The 25,232-nt window shown below is 45.0% G+C and overlaps 1 protein-coding gene across 1 annotated transcript in view; it reads left to right on the top strand.

Annotated features, from left to right (window-relative positions):
- Positions 1–25,232, top strand: part of LOC137309568 (tetraspanin-4-like) — a 308,549-nt gene that overhangs the window by 227,670 nt on the left and 55,647 nt on the right. Inside the window, exon 3 of the mRNA XM_067977703.1 lies at positions 16,113–16,187. Coding sequence (XP_067833804.1) covers positions 16,113–16,187 — 75 coding nt within the window. The remainder of the gene's footprint in view (positions 1–16,112; positions 16,188–25,232) is intronic.

Below are 25,232 nucleotides of genomic sequence, written 5' to 3'. Positions count from 1 at the left end.
CACCTCTAGGCCCTAAGGTGTAATTACTGGGCCTTCTCTGACTGCTCTGAACAGAGGTCACGATGGCCCCCGGTGATCTGCAGCCGTCCTTGGTCACTGCGGGTGGGTGTGCCGAAACTCGTATATCCAGCCGATGGCAAGTTGTGACCTGTGGTAACCCAGCAGAAACCGAGCCCCAGGCTTCCGACGGAGGGACAGGCCATGAACTTTCTTGCAGAGAGAGAAAGAAGGGAGAGACAAGGGAAAAGGACAGTATCGATACCATGGTCACAGGACACAGTCCAGAGTTGAAATGCCGGTGCTGAGTTATGCTGTTCCTGTGAGTCTCTGTGCAGTGAGTTTACAATCTGGGCCTACTCACCAGGGCAGGTATTGAGCAGACCCTGTGCCATTACCCATGGTGGGGGAGGGGGGGGGTTTGAGGGCAGAGCGGGGCAAGTTAAACAAAAAAACAGACTTGCATTTATATAGAACCATCTCATATTTCTCAAACAACTCAGAGCTTGAAGAGCAGTCACTGCTGTCTTGGCAAATGCAGAAGCCTGTTTGTGCACATCAAGGTCCCTCAAGTCGGAGGGAGATGTACAAGTGGTCAGTCCGTTTTTGGTGAGCTTTGCTCAAGGGGTGAATGTTAGCCGAGGGCAACAGGAGAATGCCTGTGGGAACTTCAGCCTCCCCCTGAACCTTCAGAGCAGTAATGGATCATCAACACTGCACTCCCTCCCTCTGTACTGCACCGTCCCATCAACCTCCAGCTCTCGAGCGGGGCTTGAGAGGTGGGAGGGCAGGGGAAGGAAAAGGATAGAGAGAGACCAACAATATACTGATCTGTGTTCAAAAAGCAAAATAGTGCAGGTAAATTCTGAAACTTTACAGCAAATTAAGTATTTTTTTTGACGTGTAGTCACTGTTGTAATGTGGGAATCACAGCAGCCAATTTTGCACACAGCAAGGACCCACAAACAGCAATGAGATAATGAGCAGGTAATGAGTTTTTAGTGGTGTTGGTTGAGGGATAAATATTGACCAGGACACCAGGAGAATTCCCCTGCTCCTCTTTCAAATAGTCTCAAGTGCCTAGGTGGAAGACGGGAGATGGGGTTTAGTGGTAGAAGTGATGTTATCATGAGACAATAGGGGACATAGAGAGAAATCACAGAAACAGAAGACGTAGCTGAGACCCAGAGAGTGTGTGAAAGGTTATAGAGGGGGGGACAGGCAGGTAGAATGGGAAATATGAACAACTGGCAAAGTGGAGCAGGTCAGTAGAAGAGAGGAGCAGGTGAAGAGCAGGGGTGGAGACCACCTCACCAGCACCACGTTCGGACAGTGGCAGTGCCCACCCCAACCTGCTCCGTACCCTCAACCCCAGAAATGCCAGTACACCCATCCCAAATTGCCAGCACCTCATCCCAGAGAGAAAAAGGGAGCTATAACTGAGGTTTGAGGTTGTTCGAGTCATATTCCCTGAGGCAAAGCTTCCAATACGCCAACAACCCTCGGTGATTTCTCCCACCTGACAGCGATCATTTTAAATAGATGAGCCCTCGTCATTGATGCAGGAAATAGTCTGTCCCAATTCACTCTATCGAAACTCCTCATCATTTTCAAAACCTCCACTTCATTTCCTCTTAGCCTTCGCTGCTTAAATGGAAATGGTCCAAGAACTTCGACAACACAGTGGGGGGATTACCCTCTGTGATCCTGTCCAAATGTGTGTGTGAGAGGATGATGTGTTTTATACAGGACTGTGTGGGTGTGTTTTATAAAGGACTATGGGTGTGTGTTTTATAAAGGACTGTGGGTGTGTGTTTTATACAGGACCGTGGGTGTGTGTTTTATAAAGGACTGTGGGTGTGTGTTTTATACAGGACTGTGTGGGTGTGTTTTATACAGGACTGTGTGGGTGTGTTTTATACAGGACTGTGTGGGTGTGTTTTATAAAGGACTGTGGGTGTGTGTTTTATAAAGGACTGTGGGTGTGTGTTTTATAAAGGACTGTGGGTGTGTGTTTTATAAAGGACTGTGGGTGTGTGTTTTATACAGGACTGTGTGGGTGTGTTTTATAAAGGACTGTGGGTGTGTGTTTTATAAAGGACTGTGGGTGTGTGTTTTATAAAGGACTGTGGGTGTGTGTTTTATAAAGGACTGTGGGTGTGTGTTTTATAAAGGACTGTGGGTGTGTGTTTTATAAAGGACTGTGGGTGTGTGTTTTATACAGGACTGTGTGGGTGTGTTTTATAAAGGACGGTGTGGGTGTGTTTTATAAAGGACTGTGGGTGTGTGTTTTATACAGGACTGTGGGTGTGTGTTTTATAAAGGACTGTGGGTGTGTGTTTTATAAAGGACTGTGTGGGTGTGTTTTATACAGGACTGTGGGTGTGTGTTTTATAAAGGACTGTGGGTGTGTGTTTTATAAAGGACTGTGTGGGTGTGTTTTATAAAGGACTGTGGGTGTGTGTTTTATAAAGGACTGTGTGGGTGTGTTTTATAAAGGACAGTGGGTGTGTGTTTTATAAAGGACTGTGGGTGTGTGTTTTATAAAGGACTGTGGGTGTGTGTTTTATAAAGGACTGTGGGTGTGTGTTTTATACAGGACTGTGTGGGTGTGTTTTATACAGGACTGTGTGGGTGTGTTTTATACAGGACTGTGTGGGTGTGTTTTATAAAGGACTGTGGGTGTGTGTTTTATAAAGGACTGTGGGTGTGTGTTTTATAAAGGACTGTGGGTGTGTGTTTTATAAAGGACTGTGGGTGTGTGTTTTATACAGGACTGTGTGGGTGTGTTTTATAAAGGACGGTGTGGGTGTGTTTTATAAAGGACTGTGGGTGTGTGTTTTATAAAGGACTGTGTGGGTGTGTTTTATAAAGGACTGTGTGGGTGTGTTTTATAAAGGACTGTGGGTGTGTGTTTTATAAAGGACTGTGTGGGTGTGTTTTATACAGGACTGTGGGTGTGTGTTTTATAAAGGACTGTGGGTGTGTGTTTTATAAAGGACTGTGTGGGTGTGTTTTATAAAGGACTGTGGGTGTGTGTTTTATAAAGGACTGTGTGGGTGTGTTTTATAAAGGACAGTGGGTGTGTGTTTTATAAAGGACTGTGGGTGTGTGTTTTATAAAGGACTGTGGGTGTGTGTTTTATAAAGGACTGTGGGTGTGTGTTTTATAAAGGACTGTGTGGGTGTGTTTTATAAAGGACTGTGTGGGTGTGTTTTATAAAGGACTGTGGGTGTGTGTTTTATAAAGGACTGTGTGGGTGTGTTTTATACAGGACTGTGGGTGTGTGTTTTATAAAGGACTGTGGGTGTGTGTTTTATAAAGGACTGTGTGGGTGTGTTTTATAAAGGACTGTGGGTGTGTGTTTTATAAAGGACTGTGTGGGTGTGTTTTATAAAGGACTGTGGGTGTGTGTTTTATAAAGGACTGTGTGGGTGTGTTTTATAAAGGACTGTGGGTGTGTGTTTTATAAAGGACTGTGGGTGTGTGTTTTATAAAGGACTGTGTGGGTGTGTTTTATAAAGGACTGTGGGTGTGTGTTTTATAAAGGACAGTGGGTGTGTGTTTTATAAAGGACTGTGGGTGTGTGTTTTATAAAGGACAGTGGGTGTGTGTTTTATAAAGGACTGTGGGTGTGTGTTTTATAAAGGACTGTGTGGGTGTGTTTTATAAAGGACTGTGGGTGTGTGTTTTATAAAGGACTGTGTGGGTGTGTTTTATAAAGGACTGTGGGTGTGTGTTTTATAAAGGACAGTGGGTGTGTGTTTTATAAAGGACTGTGGGTGTGTGTTTTATAAAGGACTGTGGGTGTGTGTTTTATACAGGACTGTGTGGGTGTGTTTTATAAAGGACTGTGGGTGTGTGTTTTATACAGGACTGTGTGGGTGTGTTTTATAAAGGACTGTGGGTGTGTGTTTTATACAGGACTGTGTGGGTGTGTTTTATAAAGGACTGTGGGTGTGTGTTTTATACAGGACTGTGGGTGTGTGTTTTATAAAGGACTGTGGGTGTGTGTTTTATAAAGGACTGTGGGTGTGTGTTTTATAAAGGACTGTGGGTGTGTGTTTTATAAAGGACTGTGGGTGTGTGTTTTATAAAGGACTGTGGGTGTGTGTTTTATACAGGACTGTGTGGGTGTGTTTTATAAAGGACTGTGGGTGTGAGTTTTATAAAGGACTGTGGGTGTGTGTTTTATAAAGGACTGTGGGTGTGAGTTTTATAAAGGACTGTGGGTGTGTGTTTTATAAAGGACTGTGGGTGTGTGTTTTATAAAGGACTGTGGGTGTGTGTTTTATAAAGGACTGTGTGGGTGTGTTTTATAAAGGACTGTGTGGGTGTGTTTTATAAAGGACTGTCGGTGTGTGTTTTATAAAGGACTGTGGGTGTGTGTTTTATACAGGACTGTGTGGGTGTGTTTTATAAAGGACTGTGTGGGTGTGTTTTATAAAGGACTGTGGGTGTGTGTTTTATAAAGGACTGTGTGGGTGTGTTTTATACAGGACTGTGGGTGTGTGTTTTATAAAGGACTGTGGGTGTGTGTTTTATAAAGGACTGTGTGGGTGTGTTTTATAAAGGACTGTGGGTGTGTGTTTTATAAAGGACTGTGTGGGTGTGTTTTATAAAGGACTGTGTGGGTGTGTTTTATAAAGGACTGTGGGTGTGTGTTTTATAAAGGACTGTGGGTGTGTGTTTTATAAAGGACTGTGGGTGTGTGTTTTATAAAGGACTGTGGGTGTGTGTTTTATAAAGGACTGTGGGTGTGTGTTTTATAAAGGACTGTGGGTGTGTGTTTTATACAAGACTGTGTGGGTGTGTTTTATAAAGGACTGTGGGTGTGTGTTTTATACAGGACTGTGTGGGTGTGTTTTATAAAGGACTGTGGGTGTGTGTTTTATACAGGACTGTGTGGGTGTGTTTTATAAAGGACTGTGGGTGTGTGTTTTATACAGGACTGTGTGGGTGTGTTTTATAAAGGACTGTGGGTGTGTGTTTTATACAGGACTGTGGGTGTGTGTTTTATACAGGACTGTGTGGGTGTGTTTTATAAAGGACTGTGGGTGTGTGTTTATTACAGGACTGTGTGGGTGTGATTTATAAAGGACTGTGGGTGTGTGTTTTATAAAGGACTGTGGGTCTGTGTTTTATAAAGGACTGTGTGGGTGTGTTTTATAAAGGACTGTGGGTGTGTGTTTTATAAAGGACTGTGGGTGTGTGTTTTATAAAGGACTGTGGGTGTGTGTTTTATAAAGGACTGTGGGTGTGTGTTTTATAAAGGACTGTGGGTGTGTGTTTTATACAGGACTGTGTGGGTGTGTTTTATAAAGGACTGTGGGTGTGTGTTTTATACAGGACTGTGTGGGTGTGTTTTATAAAGGACTGTGGGTGTGTGTTTTATACAGGACTGTGTGGGTGTGTTTTATAAAGGACTGTGGGTGTGTGTTTTATACAGGACTGTGTGGGTGTATTTTATAAAGGACTGTGGGTGTGTGTTTTATACAGGACTGTGTGGGTGTGTTTTATAAAGGACTGTGGGTGTGTGTTTTATACAGGACTGTGTGGGTGTGTTTTATAAAGGACTGTGGGTGTGTGTTTTATACAGGACTGTGTGGGTGTGTTTTATAAAGGACTGTGGGTGTGTGTTTTATACAGGACTGTGTGGGTGTGTTTTATAAAGGACTGTGGGTGTGTGTTTATTACAGGACTGTGTGGGTGTGATTTATAAAGGACTGAGTCATAGAGTCATAGAGTTATACAGCACGGATAGAGGCCCTTCGGCCCATCGTGTCCGCGCCGGCCATCAGCCCTGTCTACTCTAATCCCATATTCCAGCATTTGGTCCGTAGCCTTGTATGCTATGGCATTTCAAGTGCTCATCCAAATGCTTCTTGAATGTTGTGAGGGTTCCTGCCTCCACAACCCTTTCAGACAGTGAGTTCCAGACTCCAACCACCCTCTGGGTGAAAAAGTTCTTTCTCAAATCCCCTCTAAACCTCCCGCCTTTTACCTTGAATCAATGTCCCCTTGTTATAGAACCCTCAACGAAGGGAAAAAGCTCCTTAGTATCCATCCTATCTGTGCCCCTCATAATTTTGTACACCTCAATCATGTCCCCCCTCAGCCTCCTCTGCTCCAAGGGAAAAAAAACCAATCTTCCCAGTCTCTCTTCATAGCTGAAGCGCTCCAGCCCTGGTAACATCCTGGTGAATCTCCTCTGCACCCTCTCCAAAGCGATCACATCCTTCCTGTAGTGTGGCGACCAGAACTGCACACAGTACTCCAGCTGTGGCCTAACCAGTGTTTTATACAGCTCCATCATAACCTCCTTGCTCTTATATTCTATGCCTCGGCTAATAAAGGCAAGTATCCCATATGCCTTCTTTACCACCTTACCTACCTGTTCCGCTGCCTTCAGGGATCTGTGAACTTGCACACCAAGATCCCTCTGACCCTCTGTCTTGCCTAGGGTCCTCCCATTCATTGTGTATTCCCTTGCCTTGTTAGTCCCTCCAAAGTGCATCACCTCGCACTTTTCCGGGTTAAATTCCATTTGCCACTGTTCCGCCCATCTGACCAACCCATCTATATCGTCCTGCAGACTGAGGCTATCCTCCTCGCTATTTACCACCCTACCAATTTTTGTATCATCAGCGAACTTACTGATCATACCTTTTACATTCATATCCAAGTCATTAATGTAGACCACAAACAGCAAGGGACCCAGCACCGATCCCTGTGGTACCCCACTGGCCACAGGCTTCCAGTCACAAAAACAACCTTCGACCATCACCCTCTGCCTTCTGCCACTAAGCCAGTTTTGTATCCAAAGTGCCAAGGCACCCTGGATTCCATGGGCTCGTACCTTCTTGACCAGTCTCCTGTGTGGGACTTTATCGAAGGCCTTACTGAAATCCATGTATACCACATCCACTGCGTTACCCTCATCCACACGCCTAGTCACCCCCTCAAAAAATTCAATCAAATTAGTCAGACATGATCTTCCCTTGACAAAGCCATGTTGACTATCCCTGATTAATCCTTGCTTCTCCAAGTGGAGACTAATTTTGTCCTTCAGAATTTTTTCCAATAATTTTCCTACCACTGATGTTAGGCTCACTGGCCTGTAGTTCCCCGGTTTTTCCCTACTCCCCTTCTTGAATAATGGTATTACATTAGCGGTTCTCCAGTCCTCTGGCACATCCCCTGTGGCCAGAGAGGTTCTGAATATATGTGTCAGAGCCCCCGCAATCTCCTCCTTTGCCTCACACAGTAGCCTGGGATACATTTAGTCCGGGCCTGGGGATTTATCCATTTTTAGGCCTGCTAAAACCGCCAATACCTCCTCCCGCTCGATGTTAATATGTTCGAGTATATCACAGTCCCCCTGCCGTATTTTTATGTCTACATCGTCCTTCTCCATAGTGAAAACAGATGCAAAAAATTCATTTAGAACCCCTCCTACATCTGCCGGCTCCACACACAGATTGCCATTTTTGTCCCTAATGGGCCCTATTTTTTCCCTAGTCATCCTCTTACCCTTAATATACTTATAAAACATCTTAGGATTTTCCTTTATTTTGCTCGCCAGTGTTATTTCATGGCCCCTCCTTGATCTCCTAATTTCTTTTTTAAGTATCCCCCTGCACTTTTTGTACTCCTCTAGGGCTTCCTCCATCTTTAGCCTTTTGTATCTGCCAAAAGCCTTCCTTTTTTTCCTAATCCATTCTCGTATATCCCCTGACATCCAAGGTTCCCTGGAGTTCTTGGAACCACCCTTGACCTTTACGGGAACATGTTGCCATTGTATGGTCTCAATCTCCCTTCTGAAAGACTCCCATTGCTCCGATGCGGATTTTCCTACAAGCAGCTGATCCCAGTCCATTTTGGCCAGATCCTGCCTTATCCTATTAAAATCGGCCTTCCCCCAATTTAGAACCTTTATTTCCGGCCCCTCCCTGTCCTTTTCCATGACCACCTTAAATCTCACCGAATTATGGTCACTGTCACCAAAGTGCTCACCTACTAGCACTTCTTCCACTTGGCCGGCCACATTCCCTAGAATTAGGTCCAGTACCGCCCCCTCTCTTGTAGGACTTTCTACATGCTGGCTCAAAAAGCTCTCCTGGATGCACGTTAAGAATTTTGTACCCTCTAAGCCTTTTACACTCTGAGTATCCCAGTTAATATTGGGGAAGTTGAAATCCCCCACTATTATTACCCTATTATTTGCACAATTTTCTGAGATTTGCCTACATATCTGTTCCTCTATCTCCCCCTGACTGTTTGGGGGCCTATAGTACACTCCCATCAAAGTGCTTGCCCCCTTTTTGTTTTTAAGCTCCACCCATATGGCCTCATTAGAGGAACCTGCTAATATATCATCCCTCCTTATGGCAGTAATTGATTCTTTAATTAATATTGCGACCCCCCCTCCTCTTATACCTCCCCCTCTGTCTCGCCTGAAGGTTCTGTACCCCGGAATATTGAGCTGCCAGTCTTGCCCCTCCCTCAACCATGTCTCTGTGACAGCAATAATATCATACTCCCATGTGTTTATCAACACCTTCAGTTCATCCACCTTATTCGCAAGACTCCTTGCATTAAAATAGATGCCATCCAGCCTTGCCCTCACATATTTGCCCTGTCTTCCAAGCTGACTTGTTCTTTTCTCTATATTTGGCTGCACATCACCCCCTATTGTAGCTCCACTCTGTATCCCATCCCCCTGCCAAGTTAGTTTAAACCCCCCCGAACAGTGCTCGCAAACCTCCCCGCAAGGATATTTGTCCCGCTCTGGTTCAGGTGCAACCCGTCCGACTTGTACAAGTCCCACCTTCCCCAGAAGCAGGCCCAGTGATCCAGGAAACTGAAACCCTCCCTCCTGCACCAACTCTTTAGCCACGCATTCATCTGTTCTATCCTCCTATTTCTATACTCACTAGCCCGTGGCACTGGGAGTAATCCAGAGATTACAACCTTTGAGGTCCTGCTCTTTAATCTGCTACCTAGCTCCCTAAATTCTTGATGCAGGACCTCATCTCCCTTCCTACCTATGTCGTTGGTCCCAATGTGGACCACGACCTCTGCCTGCTCACCCTCCCCCTTGAGAATGCCCTGAAGCCGCTCAGTGACTGTGGGTGTGTGTTTTATACAGGACTGTGGGTGTGTGTTTTATAAAGGACTGTGGGTGTGTGTTTTATACAGGACTGTGGGTGTGTGTTTTATAAAGGACTGTGGGTGTGTGTTTTATAAAGGACTGGGTGTGTGTTTTATACAGGACTGTGTGGGTGTGTTTTATAAAGGACTGTGGGTGTGTGTTTTATAAAGGACTGTGGGTGTGTGTTATAAAGGACTGTGTGTGTGTGTTATAAAGGACTGTGTGTGTGTTATAAAGGACTGTGTGTTATAAAGGACTGTGTGTGTGTTATAAAGGACTGTGAATTATAAAGGACTGTGTGTGTGTGTGTTATAAAGGACTGTGTGTGTGTGTTATAAAGGACTGTGTGTGTGTGTTATAAAGGACTGTGTGTGTGTGTTTTAAAGGACTGTGTGTGTGTGTGTTATAAAGGACTGTGTGTGTGTGTTATAAAGGACTGTGTGTGTGTGTTTTAAAGGACTGTGTGTGTGTGTGTTATAAAGGACTGTGTGTGTGTGTGTTATAAAGGACTGTGTGTGTGTGTTATAAAGGACTGTGTGTGTGTGTTTTAAAGGACTGTGTGTGTGTGTGTTATAAAGGACTGTGTGTGTGTGTTATAAAGGACTGTGTGTGTGTGTTATAAAGGACTGTGTGTGTGTTTTAAAGGACTGTGTGTGTGTGTTATAAAGGACTGTGTGTGTGTGTGTTATAAAGGACTGTGTGTGTGTGTTTTAAAGGATTGTGTGTGTGTGTTTTAAAGGACTGTGTGTGTGTGTGTTATAAAGGACTGTGTGTGTGTGTTATAAAGGACTGTGTGTGTGTGTTATAAAGGACTGTGTGTGTGTGTTGTAAAGGATTGTGTGTGTGTGTGTTATAAAGGACTGTGTGTGTGTTTTAAAGGACTGTGTGTGTGTTTTAAAGGACTGTGTGTGTGTGTTATAAAGGATTGTGTGTGTGTGTGTTATAAAGGACTGTGTGTGTGTTTTAAAGGACTGTGTGTGTGTTTTAAAGGACTGTGTGTGTGTGTTATAAAGGATTGTGTGTGTGTGTGTTATAAAGGACTGTGTGTGTGTTTTAAAGGACTGTGTGTGTGTGTTTTAAAGGACTGTGTGTGTGTGTTTTAAAGGACTGTGTGTGCGTTTTAAAGGACTGTGTGTGTGTGTTATAAAGGACTGTGTGAGTGTGTTATAAAGGATTGTGTGTGTGTGTTATAAAGGATTGTGTGTGTGTGTGTTATAAAGGACTGTGTGTGTGTTTTAAAGGACTGTGTGTGTGTGTTATAAAGGATTGTGTGTGTGTGTGTTATAAAGGATTGTGTGTGTGTGTTATAAAGGATTGTGTGTGTGTGTTATAAAGGATTGTGTGTGTGTGTTATAAAGGATTGTGTGTGTGTGTGTTATAAAGGATTGTGTGTGTGTGTTATAAAGGATTGTGTGTGTGTGTGTTATAAAGGATTGTGTGTGTGTGTGTTATAAAGGACTGTGTGTGTGTGTTATAAAGGATTGTGTGTGTGTGTGTTATAAAGGACTGTGTGTGTGTGTTATAAAGGACTGTGTGTGTGTGTGTTATAAAGGATTGTGTGTGTGTTTTAAAGGACTGTGTGTGTGTGTTATAAAGGATTGTGTGTGTGTTTTAAAGGACTGTGTGTGTGTGTTATAAAGGATTGTGTGTGTGTGTGTTATAAAGGACTGTGTGTGTGTGTTATAAAGGACTGTGTGTGTGTGTTTTAAAGGACTGTGTGTGTGTGTTTTAAAGGACTGTGTGTGTGTGTGTTATAAAGGACTGTGTGTGTGTGTTATAAAGGATTGTGTGTGTGTGTGTTATAAAGGACTGTGTGTGTGTGTTTTAAAGGACTGTGTGTGTGTGTTTTAAAGGACTGTGTGTGTGTGTGTTTTAAAGGACTGTGTGTGTGTGTTTTAAAGGACTGTGTGTGTGTGTTTTAAAGGACTGTGTGTGTGTGTGTTTTAAAGGACTGTGTGTGTGTGTTATAAAGGATTGTGTGTGTGTGTTATAAAGGACTGTGTGTGTGTGTTATAAAGGATTGTGTGTGTGTGTGTTATAAAGGACTGTGTGTGTGTTTTAAAGGACTGTGTGTGTGTGTTATAAAGGATTGTGTGTGTGTGTGTTATAAAGGACTGTGTGTGTGTTTTAAAGGACTGTGTGAGTGTGTTTTAAAGGACTGTGTGTGTGTGTTTTAAAGGACTGTGTGTGTGTGTTATAAAGGATTGTGTGTGTGTGTGTTATAAAGGACTGTGTGTGTGTTTTAAAGGACTGTGTGTGTGTGTTATAAAGGATTGTGTGTGTGTGTGTTATAAAGGACTGTGTGTGTGTTTTAAAGGACTGTGTGTGTGTGTTTTAAAGGACTGTGTGTGTGTGTGTTATAAAGGACTGTGTGTGTGTGTTTTAAAGGACTGTGTGTGTGTGTTATAAAGGATTGTGTGTGTGTGTGTTATAAAGGACTGTGTGTGTGTTTTAAAGGACTGTGTGTGTGTGTGTTATAAAGGACTGTGTGTGTGTGTGTTATAAAGGACTGTGTGTGTGTGTTTTAAAGGACTGTGTGTGTGTGTTATAAAGGATTGTGTGTGTGTGTGTGTTATAAAGGACTGTGTGTGTGTTTTAAAGGACTGTGTGTGTGTGTTATAAAGGATTGTGTGTGTGTGTGTTATAAAGGACTGTGTGTGTGTTTTAAAGGACTGTGTGTGTGTGTTTTAAAGGACTGTGTGTGTGTGTGTTATAAAGGACTGTGTGTGTGTGTTTTAAAGGACTGTGTGTGTGTGTTATAAAGGATTGTGTGTGTGTGTGTTATAAAGGACTGTGTGTGTGTTTTAAAGGACTGTGTGTGTGTGTGTTATAAAGGACTGTGTGTGTGTGTGTTATAAAGGACTGTGTGTGTGTGTGTGTGTTATAAAGGACTGTGTGTGTGTTATAAAGGACTGTGTGTGTGTGTTATAAAGGACTGTGTGTGTGTTTTAAAGGACTGTGTGTGTGTGTTATAAAGGATTGTGTGTGTGTGTGTTATAAAGGATTGTGTGTGTGTTTTAAAGGACTGTGTGTGTGTGTTATAAAGGATTGTGTGTGTGTGTGTTATAACGGACTGTGTGTGTGTGTTTTAAAGGATTGTGTGTGTGTGTTATAAAGGACTGTGTGTGTGTGTTTTAAAGGACTGTGTGTGTGTGTGTTATAAAGGACTGTGTGTGTGTGTTATAAAGGATTGTGTGTGTGTGTTATAAAGGACTGTGTGTGTGTGTTATAAAGGACTGTGTGTGTGTGTTTTAAAGGACTGTGTGTGTGTGTTATAAAGGACTGTGTGTGTGTGTTATAAAGGACTGTGTGTGTGTGTTTTAAAGGACTGTGTGTGTGTGTGTTATAAAGGACTGTGTGTGTGTGTTATAAAGGATTGTGTGTGTGTGTGTTATAAAGGACTGTGTGTGTGTGTTATAAAGGATTGTGTGTGTGTGTGTTATAAAGGACTGTGTGTGTGTGTTTTAAAGGATTGTGTGTGTGTGTGTTATAAAGGATTGTGTGTGTGTTTTAAAGGACTGTGTGTGTGTGTTATAAAGGATTGTGTGTGTGTGTTTTAAAGGACTGTGTGTGTGTGTGTTATAAAGGACTGTGTGTGTGTGTTATAAAGGATTGTGTGTGTGTGTTATAAAGGACTGTGTGTGTGTGTTATAAAGGACTGTGTGTGTGTGTTTTAAAGGACTGTGTGTGTGTGTTGTAAAGGACTGTGTGTGTGTGTTATAAAGGACTGTGTGTGTGTGTTTTAAAGGACTGTGTGTGTGTGTGTTATAAAGGACTGTGTGTGTGTGTTTTAAAGGACTGTGTGTGTGTGTTTTAAAGGACTGTGTGTGTGTGTGTTATAAAGGACTGTGTGTGTGTGTTTTAAAGGACTGTGTGTGTGTGTTTTAAAGGACTGTGTGTGTGTGTGTTATAAAGGACTGTGTGTGTGTGTTTTAAAGGACTGTGTGTGTGTGTTTTAAAGGACTGTGTGTGTGTTTTAAAGGACTGTGTGTGTGTGTTTTAAAGGACTGTGTGTGTGTGTTTTAAAGGACTGTGTGTGTGTGTTTTATAAAGCACTCTGTGTGTGTGTGTGTTTTCAAGGATTGTGTGTGTGTTATAAATGATTGTGTGTGTGTGTTGTAAAGGATTGTGTGTGTGTGTTTTTAAGGATTGTGTGTGTGTGTTTTTAAGGATTGTGTGTGTGTGTGTTATAAAGGATTGTGTGTGTGTGTTATAAAGGATTGTGTGTGTGTGTGTTATAAAGGATTGTGTGTGTGTGTGTTATAAAGGATTGTGTTTGTGTGTTATAAAGGATTGTGTTTGTGTGTGTTATAAAGGATTGTGTGTGTGTGTTATAAAGGATTGTGTGTGTGTGTGTTCTCAAGGATTGTGTTTGTGTGTTATAAAGGATTGTGTGTGTGTGTTATAAAGGATTGTGTGTGTGTGTTTTTAAGGATTGTGTGTGTGTGTTTTTAAGGATTGTGTGTGTGTGTGTTATAAAGGACTGTGTGTGTGTGTTATAAAGGATTGTGTGTGTGTGTGTTATAAAGGATTGTGTTTGTGTGTTATAAAGGATTGTGTTTGTGTGTGTTATAAAGGATTGTGTGTGTGTGTTATAAAGGATTGTGTGTGTGTGTGTTCTCAAGGATTGTGTTTGTGTGTTATAAAGGATTGTGTTTGTGTGTTATAAAGGATTGTGTGTGTGTGTTATAAAGGATTGTGTGTGTGTGTTATAAAGGATTGTGTTTGTGTGTTATGAAGGACTGTGTGTGTGTGTGTTATAAAGGATTGTGCGTGTGTGTTATAAAGGATTGTGTGTGTGTGTTATAAAGGATTGTGTGTGTGTGTTATAAAGGATTGTGTTTGTGTGTTATGAAGGACTGTGTGTGTGTGTGTTATAAAGGATTGTGCGTGTGTGTGTTTTCAAGGATTGTGTGTGTGTGTTATAAAGGATTGTGTTTGTGTGTGTGTTATAAAGGACTTTGTGTGTGTGTTATAAAGGATTGTGTTTGTGTGTGTTATAAAGGACTGTGTGTGTTATAAAGGACTGTGTGTGTGTTATAAAGGATTGTGTGTGTGTGTGTTATAAAGGACTGTGTGTGTGTGTTATAAAGGACTGTGTGTGTGTGTGTTATAAAGGATTGTGTGTGTGTTATAAAGGATTGTGATTGTGTGTGTTATAAAGGATTGTGTGTGTGTGTTATAAAGGATTGTGTGTGTGTGTTATAAAGGATTGTGCGTGTGTGTTATAAAGGATTGTGTGTGTGTTATAAAGGATTGTGATTGTGTGTGTGTTATAAAGGATTGTGTGTGTGTGTTATAAAGGATTGTGTGTGTGTGTTATAAAGGATTGTGTGTGTGTGTTATAAAGGATTGTGTGTGTGTGTTATAAAGGATTGTGTGTGTGTTATAAATGATTGTGTGTGTGTGTTATAAAGGATTGTGTGTGTGTGTGTTATAAAGGATTGTGTGTGTGTGTTATAAAGGATTGTGTGTGTGTGTGTTATAAAGGATTGTGTGTGTGTGTTATAAAGGATTGTGTGTGTGTGTGTTATAAAGGATTGTGTTTGTGTGTGTGTGTGTGTACATAAGAACATAAGAAATAGGAGCAGGAGTAGGCCAATCGGCCCCTCGAGCCTGCTCCGCCATTCAATAAGATCATGGCTGATCTGATCCTAACCTCAAATCTAAATTCATGTCCAATTTCCTGCCCGCTCCCCGTAACCCCTAATTCCCTTTACTTCTAGGACTTATAAAGGACTGTGTGTGTATGATAAAGGACTGTGTGTGTGTGTTATAAAGGTCTGTGTGTGTGCGTGTGTGTGTGTGTGTTGTTACAGAACAGGTGGCTATTCGGCCCATCAAGTACGTGCCGGCTCTATGCAAGAGCAATCCAGCTAGTTCCATTCCCCCGCCCTTTCCCCGTAGCCCTGCAATTTTTTTCCTTTCAAGTACTTATCCAGTTCCCTTTTGAAGGCCGTGATTGAATCTGCCTCCACCACCCCCTCAGGCAGTGCATTCCAGATCTGGACCACTCACTGTGTAAAAAAGTTTTTCCTCATGTCACCTTTGGTTCTTTTGCCAATCACCTTATATCTATGTCCTCTGGATCTTGACCCTTCCGCCAATGGGAACAGTTTCTCTCTATCTACTCTGTCTGGACCCTTCATGATTTTGAATACCTCTATCAAATCTCCTCTCAACCGTCTCTGTTCCAAGGAGAACAACCCCAGCTTCTCCAGTCTATCCACGTAACTGAAGTCCCTCATCTCTGGAATCATTCTGGTAAATCTCTTCTGCACCCTCTCTAAGGCCTTCACATCTTTCCTGAAGTGCGGTGCCCAGAACTGGACACAATACTCCAGTTGTGGCCGAACCAGTGTTTTATAAAGGTTCATCATGACTTCCATACTTTTGTACTCTATGCCTCTATTTATAAAGTCCAGGATCTCGTATGCTTTTTTAACCACTTTCTCAACCTGCCCTGACACTTTCAACGATTAGAGTTGTGCCCTCTAGTTTATATTGCCTCTCCTCGCTCTTCCTACCAAAATGTACCACTTCGCATTTTTCTGTGTTAAATTTCATCTGCCATGTGTCCGCCCATGCCACCAGCCTGTCTATATCCTCTTGAAGTCTATCACTATCCTCCTCACTGTTCACACTTCCAAGTTTTGTATAATCTGCAAATTTGGAAATTGTGCCCTGTACACCCAAATCCAAGTCATTAATATATCAAGAAAAGCAGTGGTCCCAGCACTGACCCCTGGGGAACACCACTGTACACCTCCCTCCAGTCCGAAAAACAACCGTTCACCACTACTGTCTTATAGAGGACTGTGGTGTGTTATAAAGGACAGTGTGTGGATATGTATATGTGTGAGGATGCTGTCTGTTTGGTGACTGTGAGTGTGTTTATTCCTTATAATAAATCACCTCCTTGGACTTACAGTTTTCCTGTGTTTCCTTCCCTCTTTGTTAGTTCTTCATCCTGCTGCTAATTATCTTTGTGGTGGAGGTGATTGGAGGGATCCTCTTCTGTGTCCACAAAGGTCAGGTATGGAGACTATCTCTGAAATCTTTAATGTACTCCCACATGAAAAATGAATGAGGCCTCTGTTCAGCATTCATGTCAGATCTGGCTCTGAGATTCAGTCGTAAATACAATGTGGCTGGGAGGGGAAAACAGTGTGAGTACTCCACTGAAAGTCAGAGAGGAGCAGCCACACATCGCACAGCAGATATTAGAGTTTATCAAATCACCCCATCGAAACTGAACTCAGTGGGTGGAGGGGTGTGAGTCTGTTAGTCACTGTACAGATTACTTGGAACATAGGAACAGGGTAGGCCATTCAGCCCTTCAAGCCTGTTCCACCATTCAATTCGATCTTGATCTGTACCTCAGCTCTATTTACTCACCTTGGTTCAATAACCTTTAATACCCTTACCTAACAAAAATCTATCAATCTCAGTTTTGACATTTTCAATTGACCCCCAGCCTCAACAGCTTTTTGGGGGAGAAAGTCCCAGATTTCCACTCCCCTCTGTGCTTCCTGACATCACCCCTGAATGGCCTGGCTCTAATTTTAAGGTTATGCCCCCTTGTTCTAGACTCCCCCACCAGAGGAAATAGTTTCTCTCTATCTATCCTTTCAAATCCTTGAATCATCTTAAACACCTCAATTAGATCACCCCTTAATCTTCTACACTCAAGGGAATACAAGCCTCGTCTCTGCAACCTGTCCTTTAACCCTTTGAGCCCCAGTATCATTCTGGCGAATCTGTGCTGCACCCCCTCCAAGGCCAATATATCCTTCCTGAGGTGGGGTGTCCAGAACTGAACGCAGTGCTCCAGATAGGGACTGACCAAGGCCCTTTACAACTGAATCATAACTTCTACCCCTTTGTATTCCAGCCCCCTCGAGATAAAGGCCAACATTCCATTAGCCTTTTTGATAACTTTTTGTTCCTGTCTACGAGCTTTTAGTGATTTGTGTACCTGGACAACCTTTGCTTTTCACAGTTCCTAGTCTCTCACCATTTAGAAAATATTTCGATTTATCTTTCTTAAGTCAAAAGTGGGTGACCCCACACTTTCCCACGTTAAACTCCATCCGCCACGGTTTTGCCCACTCACTTGTAACTTCCTGCTCCCATCTACACTACTCACTGTGCCTCTTAACTCTATGATGCTGAGCAATGCTGCTGACTGGTGGAACTGTCTGTATTCATGGGTCCGTGCCCTTTCACCTGCACCCGAAAAGCCTCAATAGACCCAACTCCTCTCACTATTAACTCAAAGCTTTAATAACCGAGCACATCCCCCGACCACCCCCCCACCCCTGCCCGAATTGTACAGGAATCAATGAGTCCCAACCTAGAAGGTTAAGGTTCCATCCTAGTCCATGATCAGTTGGTTGGTACGATTGGCTTCAGTGCCCCATCTCTGATTTAAGGGGTGAAAAGCCAGGAAGGATTCCCGTTCCTCATCACTGTCAAGTAACCACTGCCAGAGGATTGAGTGTAAATCATGTGAGGACAGGAGTGAGATGTCCTCATGTTCAAAAAGCTCAAAACACTCACAATCAAGGATCAGACCAGAATAATGGCTATTTGGGTGAGCTGCCAGTCCCTCTGGGTGAGCGAAAAGATGGCTGGAGTGGGGAAATGGGACGGAGTGTGAGAAATCATCTCAGCCCCAGGGCATTGCTGCAGGAGTTCCTCAGGGCTGTGTCCGAGCCCAACCATCTTCAGCTGCTTCATCAATGACCTTCCCTCCATCATAAGGTCAGAAATGGGGATGTTCGCTGATGACTGCACAGTGTTCAGTTCCATTCGCTGCATGATAATGAAGCAGTCCGTGCCCGCATGCAGCAAGACCTGGACAACATCCAGGCTTGGGCTGGGAAGTGGCAAGTAACATTCGCGCCAGATAAGTGCCAGGCAATGACCATCTCGAACTAGAGAGGGTCATTCAACGGCATTACCATCGCCGAATCCCCCACCATCAACATCCTGGGAGTCACCATTGACCAGAAACTGGACCCGCCATGTAAATACTGTGGCTGCAAGAGCAGATCAGAGGCTGGGTATTCTGCGGCGAGTGACTCACCTCCTGACTCCCCAAAGCCTTTCCACCATCCACAAGGCACAAGTCAGGAGTGTGATGGAATACTCTCCACTTGCCTGGATGAGTGCAGCTCCAACAACACTCAAGAAGCTCGACACCATCCAGGATAAAGCAGCCCGCTTGATTGGCACCCCATCCACCACCCTAAACATTCACTCCCTTCACCACTGGCGCACCGTGGCTGCAGTGTGTACCATCCACAGGATGCACTGCAGCAACTCGCCAAGGCTTCTTCGACAGCACCTCCCAAACCCGCGACCTCTACCACCTAGAAGGACAAGAGCAGCAGCACATGGGAACAACACCACCTGCACGTTCCCCTCCAAGTCACACACCATCCCGACTTGGAAATATATCGCCGTTCCTTCATCGCTGGGTCAAAATCCTGGAACTCCCTTCCTAACAGCACTGTGGGAGAACCGTCACCACACGGACTGCAGCGGTTCAAGAAGGCGGCTCACCACCACCTTCTCGAGGGCAATTAGGGATGGGCAATAAATGCCGGCCTCGCCAGCAACGCCCACATCCCATGAACGAATTTAAAAAAAGGGCATTGAGGTTTTACAGTAATAGGGGTGATAGTTTGAAAAATGTGCTGAGTGAGACTATTGATGGTTTTGGGAGTAAGATGTCGAAAACAGAGCGTGATCTCGAATGCCAAGACCCTCCATGAAACGGGCTGGGGTCCCTATGCAGTGGTCTTTCTCCGAGTTTAACTGCAGCCACATCTGGACAAAATAATGCTGATTGTTCACAGATTATTTGATCTAACACAGTGATCTGAGCAGGCAGGAACAGGATAAAATAAAGCGGTTTTAGCATCTTCAATGGCGAAAGCGGCTCACAATTATTTTCAATTCTCTGAGACAGAAAGCGCCAATTCCCGGAAGAGTTTAAAGGATGTAAATGAGGCAGCAGCACGGAGAATTAAAGCTGATTGAATTCTCCAGTCATTCAATTCTCTGAAACAACAAAGGGTGACTGAAGGTCAGGAAACAACCTGAGCTAAAGGGAGATGAAAGTGGGGCAGGAATCGATTGGTGCAGCTCAGTCTGAGTACAGTAGTAACGCGCTGGCTGATTGGCTGGGGAAGGTGCTAACTGATGCTGTGTAATTGTCTTTAAATGTCACAATCAGCGAGAATCACCTGGACTGTGGTTGGGTTTTAATTTAAAAGCTGGATTGAGGCCGTTCGAAAAAGGGATGATTCGGGGGCTCTGAATGGGAACTCATTTGACCTGGATTGGGCAGTGAGTGGTCAAAGCTTTTAATAATGTTCCTGGCTGCACATTGCAGTATCTGGCAGGCTGCACTGTAGACACATCCAGCACAGCTCTCGGTGAGAATCAGAATCAGAACCATCACAAACACAGACAGACACTGAGACAGGCTGTGATCACACTATGAGCTCATGGAGTCTGGGTGGACAGACAGACAGGTACAAAAAAACACACACACATGCATGCATACGGACACACATAAGGGAACGCACATATGTACATGCACACACACACAAAAACGTGCACATACATACACGGGGCCACACTCAAACATGCACACACATACACAGGGACATGCACGCACACACACGGGGACACACATGGACACACCAACACACACAAACACACGCACAAGTGCACACGGACACACGGGGACATACATGCACATGCACACATACATGGACACACATGCACACCCACACACGGAGTCACTCGTATACGCACGCATGCACATACATTCATATACGGGGACACACACACACACACAGGGACACACACATGCACACACATACATGGAGACATACACGCACACAGACACACACACATTGATATGCGCACACACACACGGGGTTACCCTCACACATGTACACGGGGACACATGTACACAGGGACACGCATGTACACGGGACACACATGCACACGGGGACATAGACACACAAGGGTCACACTTGTGCACATGCTCACATGCATACTCATATACAGACACACACACGTGCACATAGAGTCATAGAGTTATACAGCACGGATAGAGGCCCTTCGGCCCATCGTGTCCGCGCCGGCCATCAGCCCTGTCTACTCTAATCCCATATTCCAGCATTTGGTCCGTAGCCTTGTATGCTATGGCATTTCAAGTGCTCATCCAAATGCTTCTTGAATGTTGTGAGGGTTCCTGCCTCCACAACCCTTTCAGACAGTGAGTTCCAGACTCCAACCACCCTCTGGGTGAAAAAGTTCTTTCTCAAATCCCCTCTAAACCTCCCGCCTTTTACCTTGAATCTATGTCCCCTTGTTATAGAACCCTCAACGAAGGGAAAAAGCTCCTTAGTATCCATCCTATCTGTGCCCCTCATAATTTTGTACACCTCAATCATGTCCCCCCTCAGCCTCCTCTGCTCCAAGGAAAACAAACCCAATCTTCCCAGTCTCTCTTCATAGCTGAAGCGCTCCAGCCCTGGTAACATCCTGGTAAATCTCCTCTGCACCCTCTCCAAAGCGATCACATCCTTCCTGTAGTGTGGCGACCAGAACTGCACACAGTACTCCAGCTGTGGCCTAACCAGTGTTTTATACAGCTCCATCATAACCTCCTTGCTCTTATATTCTATGCCTTGGCTAATAAAGGCAAGTATCCCATATGCCTTCTTTACCACCTTATCTACCTGTTCCGCCGCCTTCAGGGATCTGTGAACTTGCACACCAAGATCCCTCTGACCCTCTGTCTTGCCTAGGGTCCTCCCATTCATTGTGTATTCCCTTGCCTTGTTAGTCCCTCCAAAGTGCATCACCTCGCACTTTTCCGGGTTAAATTCCATTTGCCACTGTTCCGCCCACCTGACCAACCCATCTATATCGTCCTGCAGACTGAGGCTATCCTCCTCGCTATTTACCACCCTACCAATTTTTGTATCATCAGCGAACTTACTGAGCATACCTTTTACATTCATATCCAAGTCATTAATGTAGACCACAAACAGCAAGGGACCCAGCACCGATCCCTGTGGTACCCCACTGGCCACAGGCTTCCAGTCACAAAAACAACCTTCGACCATCACCCTCTGCCTTCTGCCACTAAGCCAGTTTTGTATCCAAAGTGCCAAGGCACCCTGGATTCCATGGGCTCGTACCTTCTTGACCAGTCTCCTGTGGGGGACTTTATCGAAGGCCTTACTGAAACACACATTCACACAAACACAGGTGCGCACACACACAAACACAGACACACATGGACACACACACACTCGGAGTCACACTTGCATACGCACGCACAAACACATGCACATATACACGGGGACACAGACATACACATATACCCTCACACATCTGTGCACACATACACATGGGGTCACACTCGCACATGCATGTATACACACACGCACACACACTTGGACACACAGACACACATGCAAAAAATAATGACCACATCCTGTTAGGATGGTCTTGAAGTGAATGAACTGGACTGAGCAAATATTTCTAGTTTGTGTGGTGGAGTAGGAGGGACGGAGAGGAGTGCCTGTTTAAGCCAGGTCAGTGATTCAACAACAATAACTTGCATTTATATCGTGTCTTTAATGTAGTAAAACGTCCCGAGGTGCTTCACAGGAGCAATTATCAAACAAAATTTGAGACTGAGCCAAAGAAGAAGATATTAGGACAGGTGACCAAAGCCTTGGTCGAAGAAGTAGGTTTTAAGGAGTGTCTTAAAGGAGGAGAGAGATGTGGAGAGGTTTCGGGAGGGAGTTCCAGAGCTGAGGGCCTAGGCAGCTGAAGACACGGCCGCCAATGGTGGAGCGATTAAAATCGGGGATGCACAAGAGGCCAGAATTGGAGGAGCGCCGAGATCTCGGAGGGTTGTAGGGCTGGAGGAGGTTACAGAGATAGGGAGGGGCGAGGCCACGGAGGGAATTGAGCACGAAGATGAGAATTTTAAAATCGAGGCGTTCCTGGACCGGGAGCCAATGTAGGTCAGCGAGCACTGTGGTCTACGGGTGAATGGGACTTGGTGTCGGGCAGCAGAGTTTATGCAAGGTGGAAGATGGGAGGCCGGCCAAGACAGCATTGGATGATGGAGAGGATATGGGGGTTGGAGGCTCAGCTCAGGGTCAAATAGAATGCCGAGGTTGCGAACAGTCTGGTTCAGCCTTAAGACAGTGACCAGGGAGGGGGATGGAATCGGTGGAGGCAGGGAACAGAGTTGGAGGCAGGGACGGCAGACAATGGCTCCAGTCTTCCGATTCCAACATTAATTAAACCAGCTGGCAGATTCTGCCGTGACTCTCCTCTCATTTCCTCCAGTGTCACTGGGCAGAGCTTTCCCCACCAGAGGACTCTCCATTACGTTCAGCACAGTAAAAGGGGGCGGTCTTTCAAATCAGCCGATGTATTAGGCCGTCTCTTGCTGGCATTTCTCCAGCAAGTTGGATGCTGAGCGTCCAGCCAGATCCAAGCCTCGAGTGCCGGGCTCTGATATGAGCAGCATGGGTGAGCGAGAGGCCCTAGGACTGTGGTAGGCCGGGCTGACGGCAGAGTGAGATTGAAAGGCCGATTTTGTTGGCATTCCTCAATTAATTCTCGTACAATCCCGGTGGATTAGAGCTGGATCCCTGAATTCCTTCTCATCCAATCCATATCTATTCATCCAAATCACTTGGCAAGACAAGGACCAGCCTTCTTATTTCAATTTGTTTTTTTTATGTTCGGACTTTTGTCGTGACTAATTAGAGATTGCTGTTATTCTCAGAGCGGGGTGTCTGTGTAATTCAGTTTGGTATGGTTGATTGCCTCGCTCCTGATGAGGGTGGTTCACACTGCAGGCTGCTCACAGAGGCCCAATCCTACACTGGCTGCCAGACTGACTTTATCACTCACCTTTCATCAGGTGATCAACAGGGGTAGGCCATTCAGCCCCTCGAGCCTGTTCCGCCATTAATTAGACCATAGGTGATCTGTATCTCAATTTCATTTACCTGCCTGGGTTCCGTAATCTTTAATACCCTCGCCAAACAAAACCCTATCAATCTCAGTCTTGAAATTTTCAATTGACCCCCAGCCTCAGCTGCTTTTTGGGGGAGTGAGTTCCAGATTTCCACTCCCCTCGGTGTGAACTGCTTCCTGACATCACCCCTGAAGAGCCTGGCTCTCCTTGTTCTGAACTCTCCCACCGGAGGAAATAGTTTCTCTCTATCCACCCTATCAAATCCTTTAATCATCTTAAGCATCTCAATTAGATCATCCCTTAATCTCCTATACTCAAGGGAATACAAGCCGAGTCGATGCGACCTGTCCTCTTAATTTAACCCTTTTAGCCCCGGTATCATTCCAGTGAATCTGCACTGCACCATCTCCAAGGCCAGTATATCCTTCCTGAGGTGCGGTGCCCAGAACTGAACGCAGCACTCCAGATGAGGTCTAATCAGAGCCCAATACACGGCTCTCTATTCCTTCATCTAAATCATTTATAAATATAATGAAAAGCTGAGGCCCTAGTACAGATACCTGGGGGGACACCACTAGTCACATTCTGCCAATCAGAGCACATATCCATCATCCCTACTCTCTGATCAAACAAATAAATTCCTCGGTGTCACACGCCATGGTGGCATCAACATACCTGGCGCACTCTGCGAAGTAACCGTGGGACGGAGGTGCCCGATGGGAATATGCCATCGGTGCCAGGCTCTAATGGAACCCGTGACACTGGGCCTGCCGACCCTGAGTGTGTTGGAGTGCCTGAGATAACAGTCAAAGCAGCAGCACTCGCCATCAGCCAGCGTGTGTCACACTGATCGTCGACCATTAAAGATCAATCATTTGGAACGAAGCCTGAAAACACCAGAAAGGTCCCAGCGGGTGAACTCTCCCTCCTCCACTTTAGACACCCCCCCTTCCCCCATCCGTGCTCGCTCTCCCCGACTACTTTGTCACTAAGATTGAGACCATCCGTTCAGCTGCCTCTGCCGCTTCCCTCCCTTCCCCCTAGCCCACCAAGCCAAGCTTCACCTATGGTTCCCCTTCCCTCAGCCCTGAACTCACATCTTTCTCTAGTTTCTCTCCTATCTCCCCTCATGCCCTCTCCAAGCTTATCTTGACCATGAGATCCACCTCCTGCTCCCTCCACACTATTCCCACGAAACTGCTGACCACCGAACTTCCCTTCCTGGCCCCCATGTTAGCTGATATTGTTAACCATTCCCTCTCCTCAGGTACCGTCCCCCTCCCCTTCAAATCTGCCGTCATCACCCCCCTCCTCAAAAATCCCACCCTTGACCCCTCTGTCCTTGCAAACTACCGCACCATCTCCAACCTCCCTTTCCTCCCCGAAGTCCTTGAACGTGTTGTCACCTCCCAAATCCGGGCCCATCTTTCCTGTAACTCCATGTTTGAACCCCTCCAATCAGGTTTCTGCCCCGTCACAGCACAGAATAGGCCCTTATCAAAGTCACAAATGACATCCTCTGTGACTGTGACCATGATGCACTATTATAACCTCCTCATCCTTCTCGACCTGTCTGCAGCCTTTGACACGGTTGACCACACCATCCTCCTCCAAGGCCTCTCCTCCGTCGTCCAGCTGGGTGGGACTGCGCTCACCTGGTTCCATTCTTATCTATCCAGTCGTAGCCAGAGAATCCCCTGCAACGGCTTCTCTTCCCGCTCCCGCACCGTTACCTCTGGAGTCCCCCTGAGGATCAATCCTTGGCCCCCTCCTATTTCTCATCTACATGGCGACATCATCCGAAAACACAATGCCAGATTCCACATGTATTCTGCCGACACCCAGCTCTACCACACCACCACCACCCTCGACCCATCCACTGTCTCTCATTTGTCACACGGCTTGTCCAACATCCAGTACTGGATGAGCAGAAATTTCCTCCAACTAAATACTGGGAAGACCAAAGCCATTGTCTTCGGTCCCCACAACAATTCCGTTCCCAGCCACTGACTCGATCCCTCTCCCTAACCACTGTCTGAG

Source organism: Heptranchias perlo, unplaced genomic scaffold, assembly GCF_035084215.1.
Source record: "Heptranchias perlo isolate sHepPer1 unplaced genomic scaffold, sHepPer1.hap1 HAP1_SCAFFOLD_169, whole genome shotgun sequence".
Classification (NCBI taxonomy): domain Eukaryota; kingdom Metazoa; phylum Chordata; class Chondrichthyes; order Hexanchiformes; family Hexanchidae; genus Heptranchias; species Heptranchias perlo.
This window is presented reverse-complemented; position numbering and strand designations above follow the sequence as displayed.